The sequence below is a fragment of the Phalacrocorax aristotelis genome, chromosome 4, assembly GCF_949628215.1.
Source record: "Phalacrocorax aristotelis chromosome 4, bGulAri2.1, whole genome shotgun sequence".
NCBI lineage: Eukaryota > Metazoa > Chordata > Aves > Suliformes > Phalacrocoracidae > Phalacrocorax > Phalacrocorax aristotelis.
The window spans coordinates 54811026-54835914 of NC_134279.1; the positions used below are offsets into that span (position 1 = coordinate 54811026).

The following is a 24889-nucleotide window of genomic DNA, read 5'->3' on the forward strand; positions in this document are numbered from 1 at the left end:
CAAGGTCCTGCACCTGGGGAGGAACAACCCCATGCACCTGTACAGGCTGGGGGCTGACCTGCTGGAAAGCAGCTCTGTTGAGAAGGACCTGGGAGTGCTGGTGGACAACAAGCTGACCCTGAGCCAGCAATGTGCCCTTGTGGCCAAGAAGGTCAACGGTGTCTTGGGGTGCATTAAAAGGAGTGTGGCCAGCAGGTTGAGGGAGGTTATCGTCCCCCTCTACTCTGCCCTAGTGAGGCCACATTTGGAGTACTGTGTCCAGTTTTGGGCCCCTTAGTTTAAGAAGCACAGGGAACCGCTTGAGCAAGTCCAGCAGAGAGCTACCAAAATGATCAGGGGACTGGAGCATCTCCCTTATGAGGAAAGGCTGAGAGGCTTGGGTTTGTTTAGCGTGGACAAGAGAAGACTGAGGGGGGGATCTCGTCAATACCCATAAATACCTGAAAGGTGGATATCAGGGTGATGGGACTAGACTCTTTTCAGTGGTGCCCAACAACAGGCCAAGGGGCAATGGGCTCAAGTTCGAACACAGGAAGTTCCAGCTAAGCATGAGAAAAAAATGAGTCTTGACATCTCTATATTTCTATTTGTAGATGGCTTAAAACAATTGTACTATAAGCTGACCTGTGTGTGTTTAAAAAATGTCTGCTACATTCTCTCGGTGTTTTTTTTTCTTCCTGTTTAACATGCATTAACTCAAAGAATGGATGTTTCTTGAAAACTAGTTACTAAGAAATGGAGAGCAGTAAAGTTTGTTTTGTTGTATCTTCCCTAAGGAGGAAGTAATTCAAGCCTCTGAAATTTTTTTGAAAATGAATCCTCCTGTCTTTCACTATGAAAATTAGAAGTCTTTTATTATTAGTCTATTTAAAAAGCCACAAGCAAGGAAAGACCCAGGTCGTTTTAAGTCTTTCTATTCTAATCAGATGACTGGAGGGTCAATTTTTCTTTAAAAAAGGAATCCTTACCTTCCTGGGTGATCATGTTCAGCTGCATCCTTAAATTTCATTGGTTGCCTCTTTCTGCTCGTCAAAGGCAGGTTTTTTCTTGTTGCTTCTGGTAGGCACAGGCTGAATCTCACCTTCAGATAGGTGTAATACAGCAACTGTCTTCCAAATCCAAGTAAGGAATTTTTTTCTTAAATCCTTTCACAATACATGCTAATCTTGCATATGCTGCTTCTGTTGTTAGAAATTAGGATAATCCTTTTTAATCTGATGAAATATTAGTTAAATGTACACTATCATTATTTTGTCTGTATTTTTCAAGTTATCATTCAGAATGTCTCTTCTATAGATCCATCTTAATTGGTGGTACTTGGGAAGAACTAATATATTAAGGAGCCCTTTGAGCTTTTTTTGTTTTGCCCAGGTTACTGTCAGAATGTCTGAGCAGTGGAGCCTATGTGAAGGGGCAGTACTTTTGCCTTGATTGCTGTCTTTTAAGGAAGGTCTATTCACCCAGCTTCTGAAGAGGCACAGTTAGTGTGCCGTGAATTGTTTGTTGTGGGTTTGTTTTTTTTTTTTTCAATATATGGTGGTCTTGTTTACCTCTCTGCAATTTCATAAGCTTTACTGTGATAATACAACTACATTTAGCAAGCAAAACTTCATGGGTGTGCATAAGTGCATAAATGTTCCGTATAGGATAAAAATGGAAACTTTCTCATGGGTGGCTCAACAATTTGTTGAGTGTGTCCCCCCCAGCCTCCCCACGTAGACTGGTTCTCCACAAAAAGAGGTAAAAAGTGTAATTATTAATAGTTTCCGAGAGATGGCTCCCAAAGTATGGGGATGATGGCAGTGCTCACGACCAGTAACTTTATCATACCATAAGGCTGAGTTACACAGTACAGCAAAGCCGTAACTTTAATGTGGCTCCCAGAGGTGATAAGCTGCACCATAGGGAGTGTGTATAGCAAGAAGGTGTCACATAACACAACTTTGAGAACAAGCACAACTCCTCTGAGAGCAAATGAATCAACATTGTGACCAACTGCTATTAAACTAACATAATGAATGCTTATCACAAATTGGCTTTAACATGCCCTGGTCAGATCTGTCACCATCTCAAACCCTTCATGCCCCATTTTTGGTGCCAAAAAGGGCTGTTGTGGTTTAACCCAGCGGGCAGCTGAACACCATGCAGCTGTTTGCTCATTCTTTCCCACCCCCCACAGTGAGATGGCGGGGTGTGTGTAAAAAAAAACAAAACAAAACACACACCCCAAAAAACCCCAATTAGTTTAAATTTTTGGGTTGAGATAAAGACAGTTTAATAGGACAGAAAAGGAAGGGAAAATAATAATAAAATATACAAAATAAGCAATGCACAATGCAGTTGTTCACCACCTACCAACTGATGCCCAGTTCCCAAGCAGTGGTCCACACACCCCCTCGGCCAACTACCCCCAGCTTTATATGCTGAGTATGATGTCATATGGTATGGAATGTCCCTTTGGCCAGTTGGGGTCAGCTGTCCCAGCTGTGTCCTCTCCCAGCTTATGGTGCACCTCCAGCCCGTTCACTGGTGGGGCAGTATGAGAAGCTGAAAATTCCTTCACTTAATACAAGCGCTGCTCAGTAACAACTAAAACATCAGTGTATTATCAACATTATTCTCATACTGAATCCAAAGCACAGCACTATACCAGGTACTGGGGGCGGGGGGAACTCTGTCCCAGCTGAAACCAGCATAGGTTTCTCCATTTTCCCACAGTTGTTTACTTATTGGCTTTGATGTACTAGAATTATTTATTCTAGAAGTGCATTTAGCAACGGTTTTCTTATTTGCTAATGTTCCAAAATTGCTGCGTTTTAAACTTATTTTCCTTTTTTCTCCAAAACAAACATTTTTGGACCTTAATTTAGTACCTAACTTAGACTTCTGTTTCATCTCAAGTATATTGTAACTTTTCAAATAGGAGGAGCAAATGAGCTTTCATCCAACATCTTATGCAGAAAGCTAGTATTTCCTCTCCTGTGCTCAAAGCCCTGAAACCAAAACCTTGCCAAGCAAACCTAAATTACACTTATTGTTTCCTTTCTAGAAAGTATAAAAGTGCAAATTGCCTGCCTTTTTTTCTTTTTTCATTTTAGAAATGAATATAGTAACTTAAAATACTTTAGTTCTGCTATATAGGACATCTATGACATTGAAATACAGCTCTGCTTTCCATTAAGCGTAATGACATTTTACAAAAGTTTATGTACTAAAGGTGCAATACTGGAGTTCCTATAGGCCCACTTGGAGCTCCACCGGGAGCATCCTCGGCTGCATCTGATGGTCTGGTGGTTACTGATTTTCATGGTAGTTGGTTTATTCCCCCCATTTTAAGGCAGGAGACAATTGAATGTTAATTAAAAATAAACTTGTTCGATAGACAGAATATCGATAAACAGGCTCTTTGCATATGGAAAAACCTTTATTATCTTTCAGGGTTTACAAAATTTACATAAAAGATTTGCTCTAAATTCATAGCTGGTCTTTGTCTGATTTATTACTACGGTAAATCATACTCAGATCATATCCTGTCTGATAAGTAAGTTCCTTAAGTATCTTACTTTTCCACTGCCTTGAATTTAATATAAACATTGCACTTCCCATTACATTACAGTAAGGAAGGCATCTTGATCTGAGCAGGAGTGTATTTGTTTTCCTTTAATACAGGTGCCAATCTTTCTGTAAGCCATAGAATGAAGACTTCAGCCCAGAGTACCTAGTACAATAACATTTATTGTAAGAGCTGATAGATTTGGACCATTTTCTATTTAAAAGAAATAGTTCTGGCAGCAGCATTTATTCTTTCTGGTTATGTCCAGGTTATCAAGTGGAAATGCATTCAAGTTATTAAGTAAAAAGAAGGGGCAAAGACATCTATATTTTGTGGAAGAATTGGAGTGCTGTTGCTTTACATTGAGGCAAGTCTTTCATTTAGGATTTTAAGAGGAAAACTACTACTATTTTAAAATGTAAGCATATATATTTCCACTAGATAAATCTTCTAATGCTTTAGAGATTATTATTTCTGTCTTTGAGATAGAAGAGATGGGAGAAGTTTTAAAGTTATTGTCCCAATGTATCTGTGGGCAAGTATACGTGATATTTAACTTTTTTCTGTTGATATTCTATTACAAAAATACTGTAGGTTTAACTACCTATATCCTCTAGCTGAGAGTAACCTTCTGAAGACCCACATATGGCATCTCTGTGTGAGAAATAATTTGTGTTCAGCAATTTGATTTAGCTACCCTTTTTGCTGAACAAAGATGTAACTTAAGAAAGCCAAGTTCTTATTTCTTCTATGACTAATTTTAATACTAACCAATGACTCTTGATCTGTAGTTGTACGTCCTTCTTTGGCACTGTGGTTTTCTTACAAGGGAGAGATCACACTATGAAATTTTATACAGGAGGACTATATGTTATATGGGATTTAAAAATACATTGCTCCTCAGCTAACAAATCTTGTGGTACAAATACATTTCGCTACAACGTTATATATAGTGTTTCAGAGTTTCAGTAGCATGGTCTGTATAATGGAGCACAGAGGATGTACGCCTAAACTAGCAGAGACTTGAGTCTGTCAGTCCACACGAATGGACTTGTGAATTTACCCACTCAGGGTTTTTTTACTAGGTTGAATATTAATTTCTACTTTCTGTTTTGCGGTGTAGGTAAACTTCCTGTGACCATGTTGCAAAAACTCTGTCTGTTTTGCAGGGAAAGAACTAAAATAGATTAGAGTGGATGAATGCTATGTAAACCAAGAGAGACCCAATATTTAATGTAGATGTCCAGAGGATTTTCATTGGTATTGGAAACTGCACCTGTCCTGTGTGCTGTGAACTCAGTAAGCCTGCTTTTTATTAAATAATAGAAACTATGGAGAAGAATCACTATGAAAAATCAATAATGATGGTTTCCCCAGGTCAGTAAAACTTTAAACATATATTCCTTGTATAAAGTTTTAAATACTGAACTAAGATTAGGTCAGGCTTGGTAAGGGAAGTAAGATAAACTGGTGCTGTTTGTACTTTTGGGATTGGAATGGAGGTTATTTTGAACAATACACTATGGGTTTTTTCCCTGGCTGTTTAACTTCTATGCTTTGGGCATGATTTTAAAAGTTAGCCATTCAAACATGAGGAAGTTCTTCTACGGATGTGTACTTTCATGTAGCACTACAGAAAATTCTGACAGAAACAGTGACAATGGCTGTGAAAATAGTCATCAACCAAATAGTCAAAATATTTAAGAAACGTATGTTTAACCACTTTCGTTCTTAAGTAATTCTGGAGATGTGTGTGTGTGCTTGGTCTCTGGTTATCACTTATTGTTTATGTTCTGGCTTTTCTACAGACAAACCTACATTAGCAGTTGGCACCTCTGTTCCTTGTGTTTCTGTTAAGCACTTAAAAAGCTTTCGGTAAAGGTTTTTCAGCTCTCAGTTCCTTAGAGATACAGTTTCATAGCGGTGTTGCCATTGTTGGTCTGACTTAATGGTAGCTGTTCCACAGAACCTTTAAGTGTTGGGTTTTTTAATGTCCTTTGCATAGAAATATCAACATCATGCTTGTCGTCATTCACTCTGATCCTTTTATAAGGGAAAAGGTGTGGCCCTTTCAGTTGTTCTGGGATTGTGTAATGATGTTGTCGCTTGGTGTTCCTACTTGCATGGGAATGAGTATCATTCAGAGTACGGATTGCAAATCTGGGATTTGCTTTGAAATACAAATTCTTATTTGAAGAAAATCTACTGGTGGAAGAAGTTCATAGGTTTGGAAGATCTTGTGTGTCACGTCAGTACTTGGAACAAGCAAGAGGTTAGCTACGGGAAGCCCAGATCCTTATCCTGACTGAGGATTGTAGAAGCTGCAGAATAAGACAATACCTTGATCTTCTCAGGAACTCCTAATGAGTTCAGGAAAGCATTGTATTCTTGCATGCGACTTCAAGATAAGAACAGTTATTACCTAATACATAAACAGTAAAAATTTCGGGGCTTTTTTATTAAACGGGATAATATTGCATTCAGTCACTTGAACCTAATGGTTGTGTTTTATGTTCAGCTTCTGGTTTGATATATTTTGCCAGTATTTTATTTCTACTTGTATTTCACTCCTAATGCACTCCTAAATAATTAAAGCCAAGCTCTCAAAAAAAAAAAACCAACAACCCCAAACCAAACCCAAACACTCCAGAAATCCCCAACCTTCCAAAGAAAAAGCCCTACAACTTGCTGAAAAACCCAACCCCCCCATACTGAGCAAATACAGTTTAAGTGACTGAAAGGAAATTGAAGTTTTTGATAAAGTTGACAGTTACTTTGTTACTTTCATTTCTCAGGAAACAGAAAGTGAGACTTTTGTACAGAAAAGCATGGGGACAACTGAAACTATTTGCATATTTTCATTAAAAAACCAGCAATAAAGCCAAACTACAGAAAGAATAAATGGCTTAGGTTTAATGTATTTTTAATGTAAAATAATAGCTACAACAAGTTTACACTGATATAGTTTATTTGTCCCTGCTTATACTGGTGCTTAGGCTATTTTGCTGTGAAATTACATTAATTGATCTGGACCAAGGACACTGTTAATGCTAAGTAGCTTGGGAATTAATAGGTAAAGTATAATTTTAAATTATATGAAGGATAGCCTCTTACCTTAAATATCTTTTAATGTTTTGAAACTTTCTGACATGCAAAGTTAATTCCTTTAAATATGTCATGTTCTTACAAGTGGTTAATCCAAACTGCCAAAAGGTGAGATGACTCCACAATATGACAAATAAGCTGTTTTCTCCCTGTGCATACATTTTTTTGAGGTTATGTTGGCTGTTCAGTTTCTGTATTTAAAGGAAAAAAAAGCATGTGAATGTTAAGTTTTAGTTCTAAAGCAAAAAGGCTTGTCATTTAAAAAAAGGTGCAGCATATACAGAGGAAGAAGTGGGGTTTGTCTTCCCTACCCCCACAGTCTTTTGTGTGAAATTAGCTAACAAGTATAATGTAGTGGTCCAGTACCTGGTACCTCTCAGGAGTTTAATGCAGGTGTGTTAATTTATACTTACAGGCTAGACTGCAGGTTCAACTTCTAACTCTACTGCTTTCGGTTATGTATCTCTGATATTCACTTTTCTGGGGGGAAGCACGGATTGTTTTCATTGGGATAAGAGAATTTCTTACAAATTGGGCTTCTGTTCTGAGATTCAAGAAGGAAAAACTTCCTGTACTCCCCCCTGCTAAATACTTGGGTGCTACTGTAGTTGCTCTATTTCCTTAGCAGATTCACTCCCACTTAAAACAGTGATGTCAGGTTTAAATTAACAAGTTGGAGAAAATAGTAATGATGTTTACCTGATGCACAGTGGTGTGTCCAATATGGGCTCCAGGATGCATAGTTAAAACCCTTGAGCTCAGGGAGTATTAACATTTCTTGAAGAGAGGTAACTCTGAGGTAACTACCAATTTGCATAACCTGGACCACTCACTTTTTCAAAAGGCAGTACTCGCACCCTTTCTATTCTGGTGGGTCTTTGCTGTCAAAATTGGTTTGGCAGACCCTCCAGTACTGTGTCCCAGCAGGAGGGGTAGTTTTGCTTTTGGTTTTGTGTGTTCTTTTGCCCCACTAATGTGGTCATGTTGCTGAGAAGCTGGGAGAAAGGAAGGGTTCTGTGTGCCACACCGTAGCAGTGCTACCAACGGAGAGATGATATTTCAGTGACAGAAGGTTTGCAGTGCATGCTTCCACCTTGCTGGCACAGGAACAGCTTCAGCTGCCTTCTCTACCCGTGTGGTTGTTCCATTTGACCATTTTGTCAGCACAATTACAGCTAAGAGTATTGGAAAACATGTTACCATTATGCCAACAAAGCTGCCCTGAACTGTTGACTTCTGCCAGTGTTGGAGGAGCCTGTGAAGCCGCGCGCAGTTCCCCATCTCTGTGGGGCAGGGCAGGCTGTGCGGCACTGGCAAACAAATCCAGGTTAAAATCAGTCCACTTTGGAGGCTGGCGTTACCACCTTGGCTTGGCGTGGCTCATGGTGCGGCAGCACAGAAGCCTGTGGAGGAGAAGGAGGTGGGGGGCGCGGGGTCTCATTTCAGAACCTTTTCATTCCCTTATCGGCACAGTAACCCTATTGAGGCCAAAGGGCACCGCTCTTCCTTCCAGCCTCCAAAAACTCTAGAACCTGTCTTGCCAGCTTACATGTTAGGTATAAGGGAAGTCTTATGTCCTCTTTGCAACAGTGGATAGGACTGGGGTGGATTTGCTCTAGGAAGGTGAGATGGTTGTTTAAAGACATTCTGTGTTACAAAACTGAAAGTTTGTAATGCATGCTTGTTCCTGAAGAGACCAATCAAATAATGCATGTTTGTGGTAGGCTATAGGGCACCTAGGCTCTCTTCTAAAACCGTACTTCTCAGTACGTTGTCTGTTTCATAGTTGCCTCTTACTATTGTCTAATTTTTAGAATTAGCAGTAACATGTGAACTCAAGGGACTTGCAAGTAGTTGTTCCTCACATGGATCTTTCTGTCACTGATCTTGTTCTGTTTTTTTAGCATTTCTCATTGGTAGGATGTTCCTGCATCAGCAGGTTCACCTGCTTCAACAGAATTCCTGTGTAGCTGCTCTTCCCATGCACTTGTGCCAGACAGCTTTGCTGTTTGTGTCCTGAGAGGTCTAATCGGAATGGACAGTGCTCTGAGAAGTGCTGTAACCCTCTGATCACTCACTGGGTCTCTGTGTAGTATTTCTGCATGTTTCATGATCTGTTCACATTACCTTCTGATGTGAAGGCCTGCTGATGTGGATTCCTCTTAGTGAGGGATGTGGAGCTTGGACATTACCTTCTTGCTGTTCATATCACTAGCTGTGGGATTGCGACAGGGGAAGCCTGAATGATCTCAGCAGCCACTTCAGCAGAAAAACGGAGTCATCCTTTAAGTGTAACAGAACTGGAATACACATGGAAAGACATCAAAGGACTTACTGTAGTACGAACAATAATTCTGCATAAGCTTGAGTCTCCCATTCTTTTTTTATTTAAAGGCTCCAGAATAAGAAAGTGTTAAAATTTATCAAATAAGGGGTTTTTTTTTGTAGCCTGTTTTGGTTTCTTTTGTTTAAAGATGAATTTTATTTTAACAACTGTAAGACTTCTCATATATTTTCCTGACAGATTATCTGTAAAGCTTGCTCTGACTCTGTAAAACCCACAGTTGTACATTGTATTGTTTAAGAAAGATGGTAAGAGCAAGTGTGAGAGGAGTGTGTGTGAAATGACACAGGCAGAAATGTAAGCTTTCTATCTTAGCCTCATCACTTACGAAGTGCTGCTTTCATAGAATGTCTTGGAGTTAACAACCATCCATCCAAATACATATACATCTATAAATAAAAATATATTAAAAATACATAAGCATATATATCCCCAACTATCTTCTGTAGAAGACTTCATGAAAAAAACTCCTGAAAAAGAGTCAAATCAAACAAAAGCCATCCTGAAGGAAAAATCAACCAAAAAGCTTTGGGATACATCTGTGTTATATAAGCTTTATTATTTAATCAAGTTTAATCTTGAAATATGATCATGTGTATGGTGGGTGGTTTTTATTCCTTGTTTGTAAACCCTGCTACTTGAAAGGCTGTTGTGTTTTCTTGTTTAAAAAAAGCATAGTTTCAACCCTTAATTTTCTTTATTCATGGCTAATTCTTGTAAGCTGCATGTTTTATAGCAAGTCACACTATGCATTTAACTGAAGTGATGCACTAGGTACTTGCACTTCATCTGTTGTCTCCACCCTGTGTCCACATGCATAATAAAACCTACATAGCACGGTTAAGAGCACTTTAGTATCTAGTTTGAACCTTTCAGAGGGCGTTTAAGTTGGGTACAACTTGAAATATCTGATTACCCCCTACTTTGCAAACTGCACTGCGGCAGGTGGATGGCTGGAAGCATTCTCAGTCTCACAGAAGTGTCTGAATTTCTCTTTTGTTCCCAAAAGCTAGAAAATGAAGTAGGTTTGTGGCAAGCTTTCAAGGGCAAAAAAAAGAAATGCTACAGAAAAATAAATGCTATTATGAATAAATGATTGCTTGAGGTTTTTAATGGCTTATGAACTCTGATAATTGCAAATTATCTTTGTGGTATCTTATTTGTTCTGAAAAAACATTAAATGCTGTTCTGAAAAATATATTCTGTATAGCATTTTTGTATCAGTAGAAAAAATACTGTAAGTTAAATAACTTTTTTTTGCTTGATGTCACAAATATTTCACTGCAGGAAATATTATAACAAAGTGTCTTTAAGGCCCGAATTTTGTATTCATTTACAAGTGAAATACAGACTTGAATATTTGGGGATTTTAATGCAGATTTGAATACAAAAGATACCACATATTTTCAGTCTACATAGAACTTGAAAATAGGTGGCAACTTTTAATGAATTTGTACCAAATTTTTCAAGTTGTGGCATTCTTAACTAGATTCAGCACTTAAGAAGTGTAACAGAGGGTTGGTCAGTAAAGGACTGACAGCTTAATCCAGGTGAGCACTGAACTACTGGAACTCAGATACCTGAAACAGTTTACCTTTCACAGATTATAATTTTTTTTCTTTTAAGAAGAGCTAGACACAGTAGTGAATTTCGGTTTAAGTACCTTCTTTAAGGAATGTATAATAGTGTGGTGTACTTCACACTTAGGTTTGATAACTGTGTTGAATGCATTCAGAAATATCTTGGACACTGAGCTGCCTTCATAAAAATAACAGCAGCATGTATGCTGCCACTCAGGCATTCTGAGTGAGAATTAGTGGCTTTTCTCTGAGTGATGTGTAAAATTTTTGGTGGCAAATGAGGTGGGAATATTAGCTAGTAGCATGTCTGTGGATTTCCACTCCAAGTCTAGTAAGTAAAAGAATACTTTCAATCATACAGTGATAGGTATTCCTAAATGTAGGAAGTCTTAAGGAACAGTCTTTTATGCTAATGTATCTTCCGCCCCTCCCGAGCTTTCTGCTCCAAATGCAAGGAATCTTCCACAATGGCTTCTTTAACTTAAATATAGAACAACATTTAAACTTCCCCCCAGATGAAAACAACAAACTCAGCTAAACCAGACATGGATGGAGAAGTAGCCTTTGGGATAAAGTAGAAGTTTGGGCAAAACAAGACAGGTTATTTCTGTACGTGGTGTTTTCTGGAAGGTGGTTTGAGTATTTAAGTGGTAAATATAGCATCAGAGTCTCTGCAAAACAGACCTTAATATTTAATAAATGTTAGTGTCTTTGTAGCTAGTAGTTAAAACCACATGAGAATGCAAATGGTTTTAAATGTGGTGCTGTTAGACATTTTGTTTATAAAGCTGGTGCATAGACTTTCTGAATGATAAGTGTTATCTTTCAAATGCAGATGAACACTCTCTGTGCACTTTGTGAAAATTAAGAGCTATTGAACTCTGTCAGAAACTTGAAAATATACCATATATTTTATTACGGCTTAAATTTGTTGCGGTGCTAAATACGGTGTCCTCTACGAATGCAGAGTTTAGCGTGCTTTGGTTAATATATGGACTTCTTGTTGTTTGGTTTTCTTATCAGTCCGTACAGTTAGACGTCTTTAAAATCTGCATTGGAGCAGCTGGCAGCTGACGTGCTGGTACCACCCAGGTTCAATGTGACATCACTAGAAGTCTACCTCGGTGCTCAAGGAAGTTGATGTGGGAGCCACGCTCCATAACACGTAGCTAAACTGCTGAATTTAGTAAATGCTGAGAACACAGAGGGCATGTAAAAATGGAATTCCTGAAAAAAATTGTTCCCACTGTTGCTTCTGGCGATGTAGTTCCGGATGTTGGGAGTACTGCCCGCGAAAGCTCCCCAAGGCTCCTGAAGATGAGACGTGTCAGACTGTTTTCATTAGGACAGACAATAGATGAAGATGAGGAGACACATGTTATACAGCCTGATTACAGCAGTATGTATCCATGCCATCGACGTGGTAAAAAATGATTACTAAGCTTTTCCTTCAGATCATTATTATTTTGCTAAATTGATAAATTTGATTATAAAATGACTTTTTATCAGAGTTGCTGTGATAATGGTATATTTAATTTTAGAATTATTTTGTCATGGACATTGTCATGTTAGTGACCTATTGGAAAGCAATTTTACAGGATTTCCAATGTGCTCCTTGTCTCTGCATGCCTGTGTGATTTTCTTTTCCCTTTTTGGGCTAAGTATCTCTATTTAAGTTTTTAAGTTGTAATGTAGCTATGCTTGGGTACTAAGAGTTGCCTAGACAGACCTCTGACTGCAGTGCAGGGTTCAAGTTTTGTGTGTCCTTTTCTCTCCCTGTTTTTCAAATCCCCTGAGCTTTCAACGGCTTTCCTTTTAAGAGTTTTTTAATATGAAAAATGCTTATGTTTTCCTCTTTTAGTGTTTTGAAGATTGCAGATTTTTAAAATAAACATAATATGTAAATTAAATTAGTCAAGTAAATATATGGACATCGTATAAAGAATTTTTAACTTACGAACATGGATAAGCTTGCTTGTATGAAGATTTTTTTCCTTTTTTTTTTTACTGTTAGTGTCTAATGTTAGTATATCGTGCTAATAAAAAGTAGAATGAGTTAATGTTCCTTTTTCGGAGAGTTCAGCTGGGTGGGCAATGGAAAATTGAGTTTTACTTTTTTTTTCTTTTTGACTTCAGCAAAAATAGTAATGTCGTGAGTCTTTATGGTCTTGGATCCTGATGCCTATCAGATGCGCGGTTTTTAGCCTTTGCTGTGTGGTGGCTATTTTCAGGAATTAGTGTGGCCTTGAAATTTTTTCCCTTACGTGTCTAACTGCACAGACAGGAGATGGTGACTGCCATCAGACTGGGTGGTAAACTTACAGTCTTAACTGTGGAACTTTGTTTGTGGTGGTGGTGGTAGAAACAGGTTTCCTTGGAAAGACTTTTCTTAGCCTTTCTCATTGTAATATAAACAACTTTTTTTTTTTTTTTTAAATGTGTCAGGTTGAGTAATGTTGGCAGCTGGGGAAAGCAGGGACAGTCTGTTTTATTGAACAATTGTTCCTGTGTGTTAACAAATTAGAACAAGTTCATGCTGTAATGGTGTGTACTACTGAAGATTTCTTACAGAATAAGGTCTGTTAAGACTGTTATTGCCTCCACGCTTGAAAACTCTGATCAGAAGCTCATGGTGTCATGGGTGATGCTTTTTTAGCCAGGTTCATGTCCTCATTTAACTTTGAATGCCATAGAGCCCTGAAGTTTATAGCTGGATATCATTGTGATGTGCACAGCTTAAGTATCTCCATAGGCACATCTCATCAACTCTGCTTTTATGCTGTATTATGGTTTCTTTATAGCTCTCACTTTTAAATAATATTTTATTTCAAATGTTATCATTTCAGAACAAACAGAATTGGTGTTGTGCCAGGTTAAAAGAAAATGCTATAGGCTGAAGTTTGTAATCAAAAGGGATGCCTTCAGCTAACCTTCTTCAATGTTTTGTCGATAGTTCAATCAAACAAGGATAATAAACATAAAATGCACTGGTCCTGCCGTTGAAGATGAATTATCTTTTCTTGCTCATTAAATATTTACTAAATGGTGATTATTAGGAGTGATTTTGTGGAAATCAGCAGTGCCTGACTAATATCACTTAATAGTGTGATGTCAGCATTTGCGAAATGCAGACTTATAGTCTGTTTTGGGATCGTGCTTTTACAATAGCAGATAGTAGCTGAATCCTCTTTAAATTATCTGCTTATTTCTATTTTTGTATCATTGGTAATGGAATGAACTGCTCTGCTGGAATAGAGCAGACAACTACTGTGTTTACCAGTTGGGTATGCTGTAGGAGGCAGGTGTCGACAAAACAGGTAATAAAACAATAGAATGATTAAAAAAAAAGAAAAAAAAGTATGTTTACTTGCTTAATGTCAGCAGATGCGGTGTTAATGCACCACTGAATTTAATGTAATGAAGCTGTTTGGGAACTTGATAGGTTTTTAAAGCTAAGTTTGTTTGTCCTGTAGATATGTTTGAATTTAAAAGCGGGTGGGTTTTTCTTTTTCTTTTCTATTCCATACTGCTGCTGTTTAGGCAACATTTTTTTATTAATTTAGGTGAAATACAGAGTCTGCCAACCATTTTAAAGTATAAAAGTATTTTAGAAGGTCTTTAAACAAACCAGCCAAACAAAAAAACTATTCCTGTCATCCGAAGCACAAAAGTATTATTTTGATAATACCACTTACTTGGGTTTGCATATATCTGACCTAAATATTTGGAATTTAAGTGATGAGATTCTTTTTTTCTTTAGGATTAAAACATTTATTAGTATCACCTTTCCAAATATTGATTCAATTGGTATATACTTGGTTTTATAGCTGAAAACAAGACCTTAGAAATACATACGCTGTGACACGTCTTTTAAAATACATTGCTTCTGTCAGAATGATTTCAACTATATTTTAGAAATCTTTCATAACTGTCTTTTTAGATTTCTAAGATTATTAGAACTCTAGTACAAAAAAACCCCTCATTTGCTGAAGTATTTGCATACAACCATATGCATCACAACACTTAGTAGATGTTAGTAAGCAGTTTTTAAATTTGTTGTAGCATTTAAGAGTTGATGTACTCAGTTACAAACATTTCTCTTTTAAAAAAACTATGATCCAAATCAAAAAAAGGTGAGTTGGAAGATCCAGAGAAAGTATTTTCATGTACCAAAACCCATATACAAATGCATACACATACAGACACAACTGTAAACTATTTCATATTTTCCCTTTTGCTCTTTGTAGCATTAAAGAAGGGAAACATCATGACTGCTCTGTGCAAACTGGCAAAAGGCAGCAGTGCCTGTGGTGTGTGAAACATGCCCTTCTGTTGCAGGTCTGTGCTTCGGTTGTGTTGTAAGGCAGGGTATCTAATGCTGTGGAACAGTCTTAATGGTCAGCTGTAAGTCAAATCTGCAATAACTGCGCAAGAGATTTAAATTTTAAGTGATAAGAGTATTCTTATTGCTTGCAGTGTCCATGTTATTTCTGTGTATGGAAAACATTTTCTTTTGCAAACATTAAACCTGCTTCCTTTCAAATGCCTCTGCTAGGGGGGCAGAAATAAGCCAACAGAAGTGTGTTCTTTGGTGGTAAAGAAATGAGTGATAGAGTTGTAATTGCCTCGGGGGGCTAACAGCAGGGGCTGGATAGCCATAAACTACCTATGAGCACTGCATCCCTGTAATACCAGCCACTTTGCAGGGCATAATCAGCTCCGTGTGACATCTCTGATCAGCCTGTACAGCAGAGGATGACTAGGAAGCCCATCACCTATTGGGAGTAAAAGTCAGTTTCTGCACCTGAGTGCCAAGTTTCAGTTAGAGAAGCCCGAAGGTGTTAGTGGGGCAACTAAGTACCATGGCTTCCTCCCCTGCCCCCCAGCCTCTGTTTGCTTCTCGCTTATGTACAGACACTGCTTCATAGTACTGTTGGGGATCCAGAATGCTATTTACATCAAAATCTCTAACCCTCTCTCCTGTTTTCTTATCATGGTAGATAGCATTGTTTTGCTTGAGTAATGCACCAGGAAATTGTTCCATGTATATTTTCTATAAGAAGTAATAAGAATCATTTCCTAAGGGCCTCTGGAATATTTGCAACAGAAGGTAGGGGAAGGGGATTTTGTTGAGATTTTTGAGTGTGTTTTTTACAAGCGGATCAGGCTGATCTAACAGTTTGCTGCCAGTGAAAAGGGCAATCTTGCTCCCAGCTGCACAGCCCATCCCCATCTCCTGTTGGGCACTGGTGAGGCACTTCCCTGAGCTGATTCATTTCACAAAGCCAGGAGAAAATGTTCTAATATTTTTGGGGCACTATTTCTGAGATGAATTGGTGTGGGGATTTGACTCACTGAGAGGGCCTTTTGGTCAGCAGTAGGGGCAGCATTGCATGTCTTACCGTCACCAAAAGTAGCAGTCACCTTCTGGATACCCTCTGTTTTAAATATATTGATTTGTGGAAAATGAACTCTTAAATATTTTAGATAAATGGAAACACAAGCATCTCTCCAGAGTTTTATTTTAAGTGCAGTGATGATACGTTGTTTTATTATTACTGCTTATAAGCAGATACAGTCACCATTGGGTAAATATTTTTAAGTAAGGCATTTGCTTAAGATGGAGTCAATAATGAACTGAAATAATGTCCAGCAAGTCTTTTTAAAATAAGCCAGAGTGCAAAGGGAGTATGTCTCCGACTTGTTCATTTTACCATTAATATGGAAAATTGACTATAGTAATATTGTTAAAAAATCCCCAGATGGTATGACTGAATTCTAGGAGATATCTCAAATATGATTTTTGGCCCTATTCTTTTGAGATCTGATTTTTTTTTAAATTGTGTTGTGTATTTGGCTGTATGCCTAATATGCTTTTACTGTAGTTGTCTCAGGGTTTCATCTGAAGAATAAACATGCAGGAATTTACAATGAATATACTTTTTTCTTATAGTGTTTGTGGGGGTTTTTTTGTTTGGTTGGGTTTCCCTTGCAACACCTTGCCTTTATCTCATCCCAGACAGTGACTAAGTCATTGTAACTTAGTGCTTCTTTCAAGCTGGGTGTCAGTACAACTGAAAGGTAGGTCTAGAAGGGCCTTTTCATACTTAACAGCTACTCATGCGGATTTCATGAGGAGGTTATTTTCCTCTGAGATATGGTGAACAGAGCTTACAATGTTTTTTAGTGTTATTGTTCACTTAACAGATTACCTCCACATGACATTTGCAGGGTTTTTTTTAATGCAGCTTCTGGACTTTAAGCACTTAAAATGTTTTCTAAGGCTTAAGTATGTTATTATAAGGTTTCATATGACAGCTGATCCAGTGTAATGGCTCAGTGCTGCAAGAGGGAGATTGTACCCTTCCACCTGTATAGTTGTCTTTCATATTCATTTGTGGTAGTCCTAGTGTATGTCTGTCCTTGATGAGACTGTTCAGTTTGCTAAACCAGGAGGAAACCCCCCTTTCCTCCCAGTACCAATGGATAGGCAGCAAACTGGAACGCTGTGAGAGAGAACCAACAGCAAATTTAGGAAGTGAATGTCAGTAATCCTGGTGGCTTGTCTTTTTTCTGTTCTTTTTGTCTCCCTGTCCTGCAGATCATAAGCTGAAAAGTCAGAAGTAATGAGAACTCCAGTTTATTAAGGGGGGGAAAAATGCTATGGGTGAAATTGGACAATGTTTAGCTGCAAATATTCTTTAAAACATCATCTTTAAGCTAATCCTTTGAGATAATGCAGTTAAAATTTAGTAGGGAGTTGTAAATAAAGCCAATATCTCTTTACCTTTCCAATTGAGAATTACTGTACACTAAGATAGTTGGGAGAGGGACAAAATAAAGCTTTTGACTTGAAGGAGAGGGGGAGAGAAGCGACAGTATGGGGAGAAAGAGAGAAAATTTAGCATAGCTAGAAAAACAAGCAAGTCTTCAGAAGATCCTGCAATAGCCAATTAAGGGGACCCATGAAGTGCTGAAGTCAACAAGAGGTGGAGAAACTTGTTGCAAAAATAACTATATATGCTACTGTAAAACATTATGATATGCTGATAATAGACATAAAAGTGTTCTTTTAAATTCTTTGTCTGTAAATTATCCACAGGTTTTGAAAGTGATGTTTTGAGAGCGAGAAGAGGGTTTAGCATATTGTTCCTTTCTGATTAACACTGTAAATATCTTTGCATGTAGAACAGATTTTAAGACGTAGCTGTGACACTGCTGTCTGTCTGTGTTCTATAATGTCTGTCTGCAATCCAAGGCAGAGTCTGTAAGAGGCTGGACACTATAAAATCAAAATCTTATCTTATTTTTAAGGAGCCATTTTCCTTTAAGTAAAAAACCTGTTATCCTTTAAAACACATTAAAAATCAATCACTGGGCTAAAAAATCCAAAATAACACTCCTCTGTTGTTCAAGAAAGTATTTCTAAGGCCAATATAGTTTTAATATAGTTTTTACCAGCAGGGCTAAATCAGCAGTTTCATATGAAGATGCCATGCTAGTGACATCAGCAGTTCAGATTTAAGTTACAGAAAGATTATAATTTGAATATTTTGTTAAATACTTATTCACTTTTCAGTTGAGAAGGAAGAGAGTCCATGTTTCAAATGCAAAAGTTGTTAGATCACCTATAAACTACAAGTCTTAATCCCTTCTGGGGTAGGTTTTTTTTCCTGTTTCTAATGAAAATATGAATTGTAAATGGATGAGGCAGATATGACATGACACTTTTCCCAGTAATTCATTATACTTTTGATGGCTGTTGGCAGTTTCTGTCAGCTGCACTTGTTAGCTGTTTTATGTCTTGGTTTGTAGGCTTCCATGTTTCTAGTTTCTTTTGCTTTAAGCTCTTCAACAACAGAATAATTCTTACCCTGTGAGTGCTAACTTTATATGTGTTCCTTCTAAAACGTTTTACATGGATACAAACAGACGGAAAATAATTTCAGCTATGTAATCTTAATCAAGGGCTACTTCAGAAAGCCTTTCCATTTTCAGTAAATGGCATTCTTTGTGTCTCTAACTTAGCACTGAATAGCCTTCAAGTAAGGAAATGTCATGAGTGCCTTCTCCAACTGGGAATATGTTTTCTCAATTAGAAAGTGCTGTTGAAGAATACCTGTGATTTGGGAAGTAGTGGTTGTGGCCTCGGCTGTTTTACTCAACATGCATCATCTTGCTTTCCAGCCAAGTTCTAAAAGGCCCCTGCAAGCAGAGACCCTCCCCAACAAAGGGTTCTCAGCTCATGCTTGTAGGTTTTTGGTGTTCATATATATTTATAAAGGAAGGATTTTTGTTGTTGTTGTTGTTATGAGAAATCCAAATGCACTATTGATTTGAAGAGATGCGTGAAACTTTCAGAAAGCCTCATCACCTTAGCAATGGTACCTTCTAAAGGGATTTAAGTTCCTGCCTGCAGCAGTTTTTCATGAGATGCTCTGGATGCTGTGCGATGCCCCTTATATAGAGATACTATGTAAATAATAATTCTTTAGCTCATTAGTACCAGTGAGGTCTGTAATGACAAGCATCTGTGTTGGACCCTGCTTGCTTGGGAGACATTAATTGCTCATTGATAAGACCAGTATGGCAATAGGAGCTTTAGATACTTCAGCATCAGGATGCTGTTGCACAGTTGTATTAGTCACTGACCCAAAAAAGTCTGGTGTTTCTTGGCATCTCTTAAGATGCACTGGGGTGAGCCTTGTCTCAGTTACTTCTTTGAGAAGATGACTGGCTGAAGCAAGAATGTTTTTGATTTCAAAATATTTTCTGACTTGAAAGCAGGAAAAACAGGAAGTAAAACACACAAAAGCAGCTCATAACTTGTATAAAAATACTGTATTTCTCCAGTATGTTGCTTTCTGTTGGTTAAAATTAGTTTGAAAGTATTTTTTCTTTTATTCTTTGGTTGAGGTTTCCATAAACTCTTATTTCATGGAAGGAGTAGTGTAGAGCTGAGTAGTTTAATTTGCCAAGGAGCTGGTGAAATTATACCATATATGTTTGTAGGTAGTTTATATGTTTGGAAAGTTCTTCCAGTAATTAACATGAACGTGTTAAATTAACAGCAGACTAGTGCTCTGTCAAGAAGTAACATGACGGATAAATAGAGAGCAACCAGTTCCATGAATAGAAAAAGTCTAAGCATATTCTCCATTTACCTGAATATGTTTCTACCACCTGTTTCACTTCTGCATTTTTCTTTAACTGGTAGGGATTGCGGTAGAGTGATACTGTCCCTTACCATTTGGTCTTCTGGGCCAGATGCAGGTGTGTGGCTGGAGAGCTCTGTGGGGCATCGCAGGTGATGTGATGAGCCTCATAGCTGCTGGGTGCTTGCTCCCAGTGCTGGCACAGGTGCATCTGCTGGCCGAGGCTGTTTTGTAGTCCACCAGCTGAGGCACTTCAGGGAATTTCCAGACCAATGTGGCCTTGTTGTAATGCTTTAGTGTGTGTTAGGTGTTTGGTATCTAATTAGCTGCCTTTGGGTTTGTTTACTTCTCATTTTCTCCCTTTCCTGGCTTCTGTATTTCTTTTCTCACTTTTCTTCAATGTCACAGCATGCTTGCTGAGGATAAAGGTTCAGAAATAACACTCATATGAATTCTGTTAATTCTGACTTGCAAATAAAGGTATATGTATGAATTACCTTTTTTGATTTTAAAGCATTTCTATTTTGAACTCTGGCTTCAGGTTCCTGTGAGTATCTGTTGTTTCACAGAGATGGGAACGCTGTAAAAATCGGCATTAAAAGCAGTTAGTTGTTTAAACCCTGGTAACTAAGACATTAAAAAAATGCAGTGTAATTAAACATTTGCTGGCTTTGGAGTGAAGAAATATGCCAATTTACTTCAATTATTAAGAATGCCATGTTTATGTATGTATTTGTTTATTTATGGTATTGGGTGACAAAGCTCTTTGTACTCCTGACCTGTGTAACTGAAACACTGGGAATGGCAATTTCAGGAGTTGAAACCTTGAGAGAAAATTGCCTGTTCATACCTTCCCCCGGCCTGTAACTACAGTTTTCAAAGTCCTTATACTCTGTGTGCAGAGCTTGTAAAACTGCTCTGCCAGCTACATGCCTACCTAGCGGTTTAAGCTACAGTGGAGTAAGTTTGTAGGCTTGTTCTTGTGAGGAGGTTTAGCAGAGACACCTGAAGTAGTTGGCACTTGTAACTGTGTAGTTCCCCATCCCCTGCCTACCATTAGCACTCTGTGGCAGAGGCGGCTGAACCACATGTACATCTGCATTATGTGGGGCTGTAAAGTGCTTTAACGTATAAAGAGGAACGGTCTGCAGGCTGCCAATGGGCAGTGGCTCAGGAGCAAATGTTCAGTGTTGCTTAGGGTGGAGGGAGGAAGGCAGAATTCATCTCCTGGCGCAGGGCAAGGCAAATACGCAAGTACCTTCAGCTGCTGCACAAGTCTGGTGGGAGTCTGCAGCTGAGAACATTTTCTACCCAAGTACTATTGCACTTGTGAGGCTTAACAGACTTGGGACTTCTGTGCTGAGTTTATACCTATAGCTAATTTACTGTAACTCATTTTTTTAAGTTCTTCTGGATGAGCCCTAAACTCTTGGTGGTGTTTTTCCCCAGTGCTTTCTATAGCGATAGAGTAGCTGATCCTCACATAATGCAAATATGATGTTTCCCGTAAAAGTGGCACAGCCATTCAGCAGCTTGGGAGGAGCAACAAAAATAGAAGCATAACTGATTCGTAGCAGTTGTCTTAAGGCCTTGTAGGGTAAGAGAGTTAAGCCTTTCCCTATTCTATCCATTTAAATGCCCAGCAGCTAAGCTGGGATTTTCCATGTAGCTCCGTAACTGTTTCCAGGTTCCATTTAAAAGGTTGGTGAAAACTGGAGTGCTGGTTTCCCAAAACCAGTACATTGGTACATTAATGCTGAAGCATATTAAGGAGGCTGACATGGTACAGAATCGGGCAGATCAGATATGAGGGCAGTTACTTCAAGTTGTTCAACACAGTCACAACCATATTAATCAGGCTTTATACTTTTAAGGTTTATTTGCAGTCGTAGAACACTGAAATTGAGTATCTGAGAGGGAATAAATCGCTGAGTTCCCTAGAATTTTACTACAGGGATGCCTCTGAAAATTGAGAAACTTGGATTTGTCAGGCTCAAGAGATGCAGTTACAGCTGTAGGTTTGTGGATCACTTTACCTGTCTCATTTCCTCTTGGAGACAGGTTGGTTAAGCACTGTCCCAGAATTGCCTGCTGGCTTGTTTGAAATGTTTCACCTTTTTATTACTGATTCATTTCCTTGTAATCTTGTGATGTTTGCTGATCTGGAAACCTGGATTTTCAGGAAGGGCGAGATTGAAATCTGTTTAGTCTAAATCCTTAGAAAGTTGGTAAGGTCTTTGTTAAACTACCTTGAAAACGGTTTGATTTTTTGAGTTTTAATTATGCTTTCTTTGAGGCGGGGAGGCATGAGGTTTTTTTGTTTTGTTTTGTTTGTTGTTTTTTTTTAAGGTAGGATTACTGTTCCATCAAGGTAATGTTAACTTACTGAAAAGTTAAGTATTAATAGAATCCTCTTTGATCTTCTCAGAGACTAAGTTCTGCAAGAAAGCTGTGAATCTATAGTGTCCTTGCAGAACTAGTTGGTAAAAGTTGTAATTTACTTTAAATGGGAAATATTATTTGTAGTTCTTTGCCTGAATGCGTTTTCTGTCAGTCCGTATCATCCTGAAAATGAATGTAGTAGGGCTGAAAACCTCCGAGAAACTGTCAGAAGCAACAGTGACTGCATGTTTTTTACAAAACTTAAAAGAATGAGTAGGTGTGTTTTTCAAAAGGAATATTTATGCTGGAATGATTAATGCAAACTATTTTGTAGAGGGATAAGTAGACAAATAATATTCTGTTATCTTGGCCATCTCAGTAGAAAAGAGCAAGAATTGCATTGAGGGGATTGGGGGAGGGAGGTAGTATGATATGAATATACTCCTAGAGGAAAAAAAAACTATTGTCGAACCAGGGAATAACACTTCAAACAAAAAAAAAAGGAAATGGGGATAAAAATCTGTAATGTTCCCTGTGAAACATAAAGAAATAACATCTGATGTGTCATTCATTTGTCATTTATGGGAAAACTTCAAAAAGTTGGATGTTGCTTTTTTAAGAGAACTTATTCAGCAGTATCTTCAGTCACGAAAATCTCCCTACTCTTTCAGCCTGTAGAGATGAATACAATATTGTGTGAACCTTTTTTTTTTTTTTTTCCAAATGTACATTGTTCAAAATAGTTTCTAGGGATGTTTCTGGGCAGCTCCAAGAAAATGGCATGATGCTACTTTAATTAAAAGCTGTACAAACAACCTTACAACCTTCGCATACACGTTTGTAGTAAATATATTGATCCTATTAAGTATAGCAATCATTTTAGAAGTACTTTTATTAAATTCCAAATTCTACAAATAAAGAAAAGGAAACTTCTGTTATCTGTGCTACAGCACGATAATGACTGGTCTTGTATATTGCTTGGGCCCTATAGCTACTTAAAACACCCAGGGCAACTCTTCCCTGTTGTGTGACTGGGCTTGTTGTACATGCACTGAATGTTATACCTACAAGGTATGTATTCTTGAAGTGCTGAATTGACTTTGCTTGTATAGGTCAAGTGTGCAGTGAATGAACAGTACTGTGAATGGATGGTCTAATAATTCCCAGAGCAGCTGGGATTACTGCTCGCGAATCTCGTAATGCATAGGTCTGTTTGCAGCCTGAAGTCTGCAGACTTACGTCACTGAAGCAGCTCAAGCAATTTGCTTCTAGCGATCCTTTTTTACTAAAGGGTTTTCATATCTGAGCAAAAAGCATGTCATGAACTGGGCACGCGCATTAATCATTCCAGTGGAGTGTAAACAGCTCGTGTTTGCAGATAGAGCACTTCTGCTTTACTACACCTACAGTCCTATTCTTGTTTTGCTCTTTTAAGAGCATACTGATACCAGTGTGCTCATTCACCTTGACTCTTGAGAAAGCAGCAAAACCATAGACTTTATAGTAGTCTGCTCCCTTTAACAGTGAAATTTGTAACCGGTCCAGAATCAAAAGGTATGCAAATATTGGGATCAGTGTATGAACTACATAGTTACTGGAATTCTGTCATGCCCAGCCTACTAATAAAAGTGTGCAGAAATCGTCAGCTTCAGAGTTTCTTTTGGGATTGTTTTTCTTATGTAAACCAGCTCCAGGTCAAAGCTATTGGCTTATAGGTAAATGCAAGTGCTTTCTTTTCCATCTTCTCTCTGGGTAGTGAAAATAATAATCTTAGGAAAGACTTCCCATTTAAGTATTCCAAAGTGATAGGTATTTTTAGACTCCTTTCACAGTGAACATAATTGCTCTCAGTTTTAAACACAGCATACTCTCTAGAAGTCTGTTTCATTTTCCTCTCTGAAAATGAGGAACTTGAAAAGAATCCATCCTGTAGATGACATTTTTCTTACACAGTTTTAGAAATGCATGATGATGATATCTTGTAACTCTAGACAATGAGTTTTACTGGGCTTTTCTTAGTGCATTAGCTTTATCTGCGCTTGGCAAGGTTCAGGAGCTTGTAATCCATGATTTTTCTTTCCTGCTTCTACTACTCTTACTTTGATTAAAAATAATAAGGGGAGTAAAAGTATTTGGTATATGCCATTCTTAAATCGTGTAAATTAATGTTGTCCATTGAATCCAACTTCTTATGTCTGTGCCTATATGTATGAAAAGATATATATTGCATAAATTCATGTAGTATTAAAAGAGGGTTTTTCTTTTCAAAATACCTTTGTTCCTAATATTAAATACTCCTAGTCTTCAATACTTCTTCTGAAATCTTTGGAAGGAAAACTTTTATACTCTTGGTACATACAGTTCTCAAAGTATTTTTAATCTCCCAGAAGTTCTTAATGGGCTAATATTTTCTGCTGAGCTAAGTGCATTTAAAATTAATTGCTAGTATCCTTGAGGAAGCCCTATCGACAGTGATCAGTAGCTGATACTATGAATAAATAATAGTGCAGTAAAATCTCAGATGCCATGAGGGAAAGCCATGTCACTTGCTTGGATAAGCACATCAATATCATAAATGAATGCAAATTTAAAAAAAAAGATTTCCCTAACATTCATTACGTTTTGAAACACTGCTATACAGAAATACTGACAGCTCTTCTGTTTGTTGAAACTCTTCTTAACAGGACTCCAGGAGTGGAACATTGAGATTAGTATTTCTGTGTTGTTTTGTTTTTTTTTTTAATATCTCCTGGGACTTCTGAGATGATTG

The 24889-nt window shown here is 37.9% G+C and overlaps 2 protein-coding genes across 8 annotated transcripts in view; one reads left to right on the plus strand and one right to left on the minus strand.

Annotated features, from left to right (window-relative positions):
• DCUN1D4 (defective in cullin neddylation 1 domain containing 4) overlaps window positions 1–24889 on the minus strand; it is a 201164-nt gene that overhangs the window by 146562 nt on the left and 29713 nt on the right. The window lies entirely within an intron of this gene.
• The window catches only part of FRYL (FRY like transcription coactivator), a 172822-nt gene that overhangs the window by 18928 nt on the left and 129005 nt on the right, over window positions 1–24889 (plus strand). For 2 of the 5 annotated variants that reach the window (XM_075091494.1, XM_075091495.1), the window contains exon 3: window positions 11606–11981. The exons of the other annotated variants lie outside the window; for them this stretch is intronic. In XM_075091494.1, the coding sequence (XP_074947595.1) occupies window positions 11801–11981 (181 nt within the window). In that variant the 5' untranslated portion in view covers window positions 11606–11800. The remainder of the gene's footprint in view (window positions 1–11605; window positions 11982–24889) is intronic. 5 annotated transcript variants of the gene reach the window in all.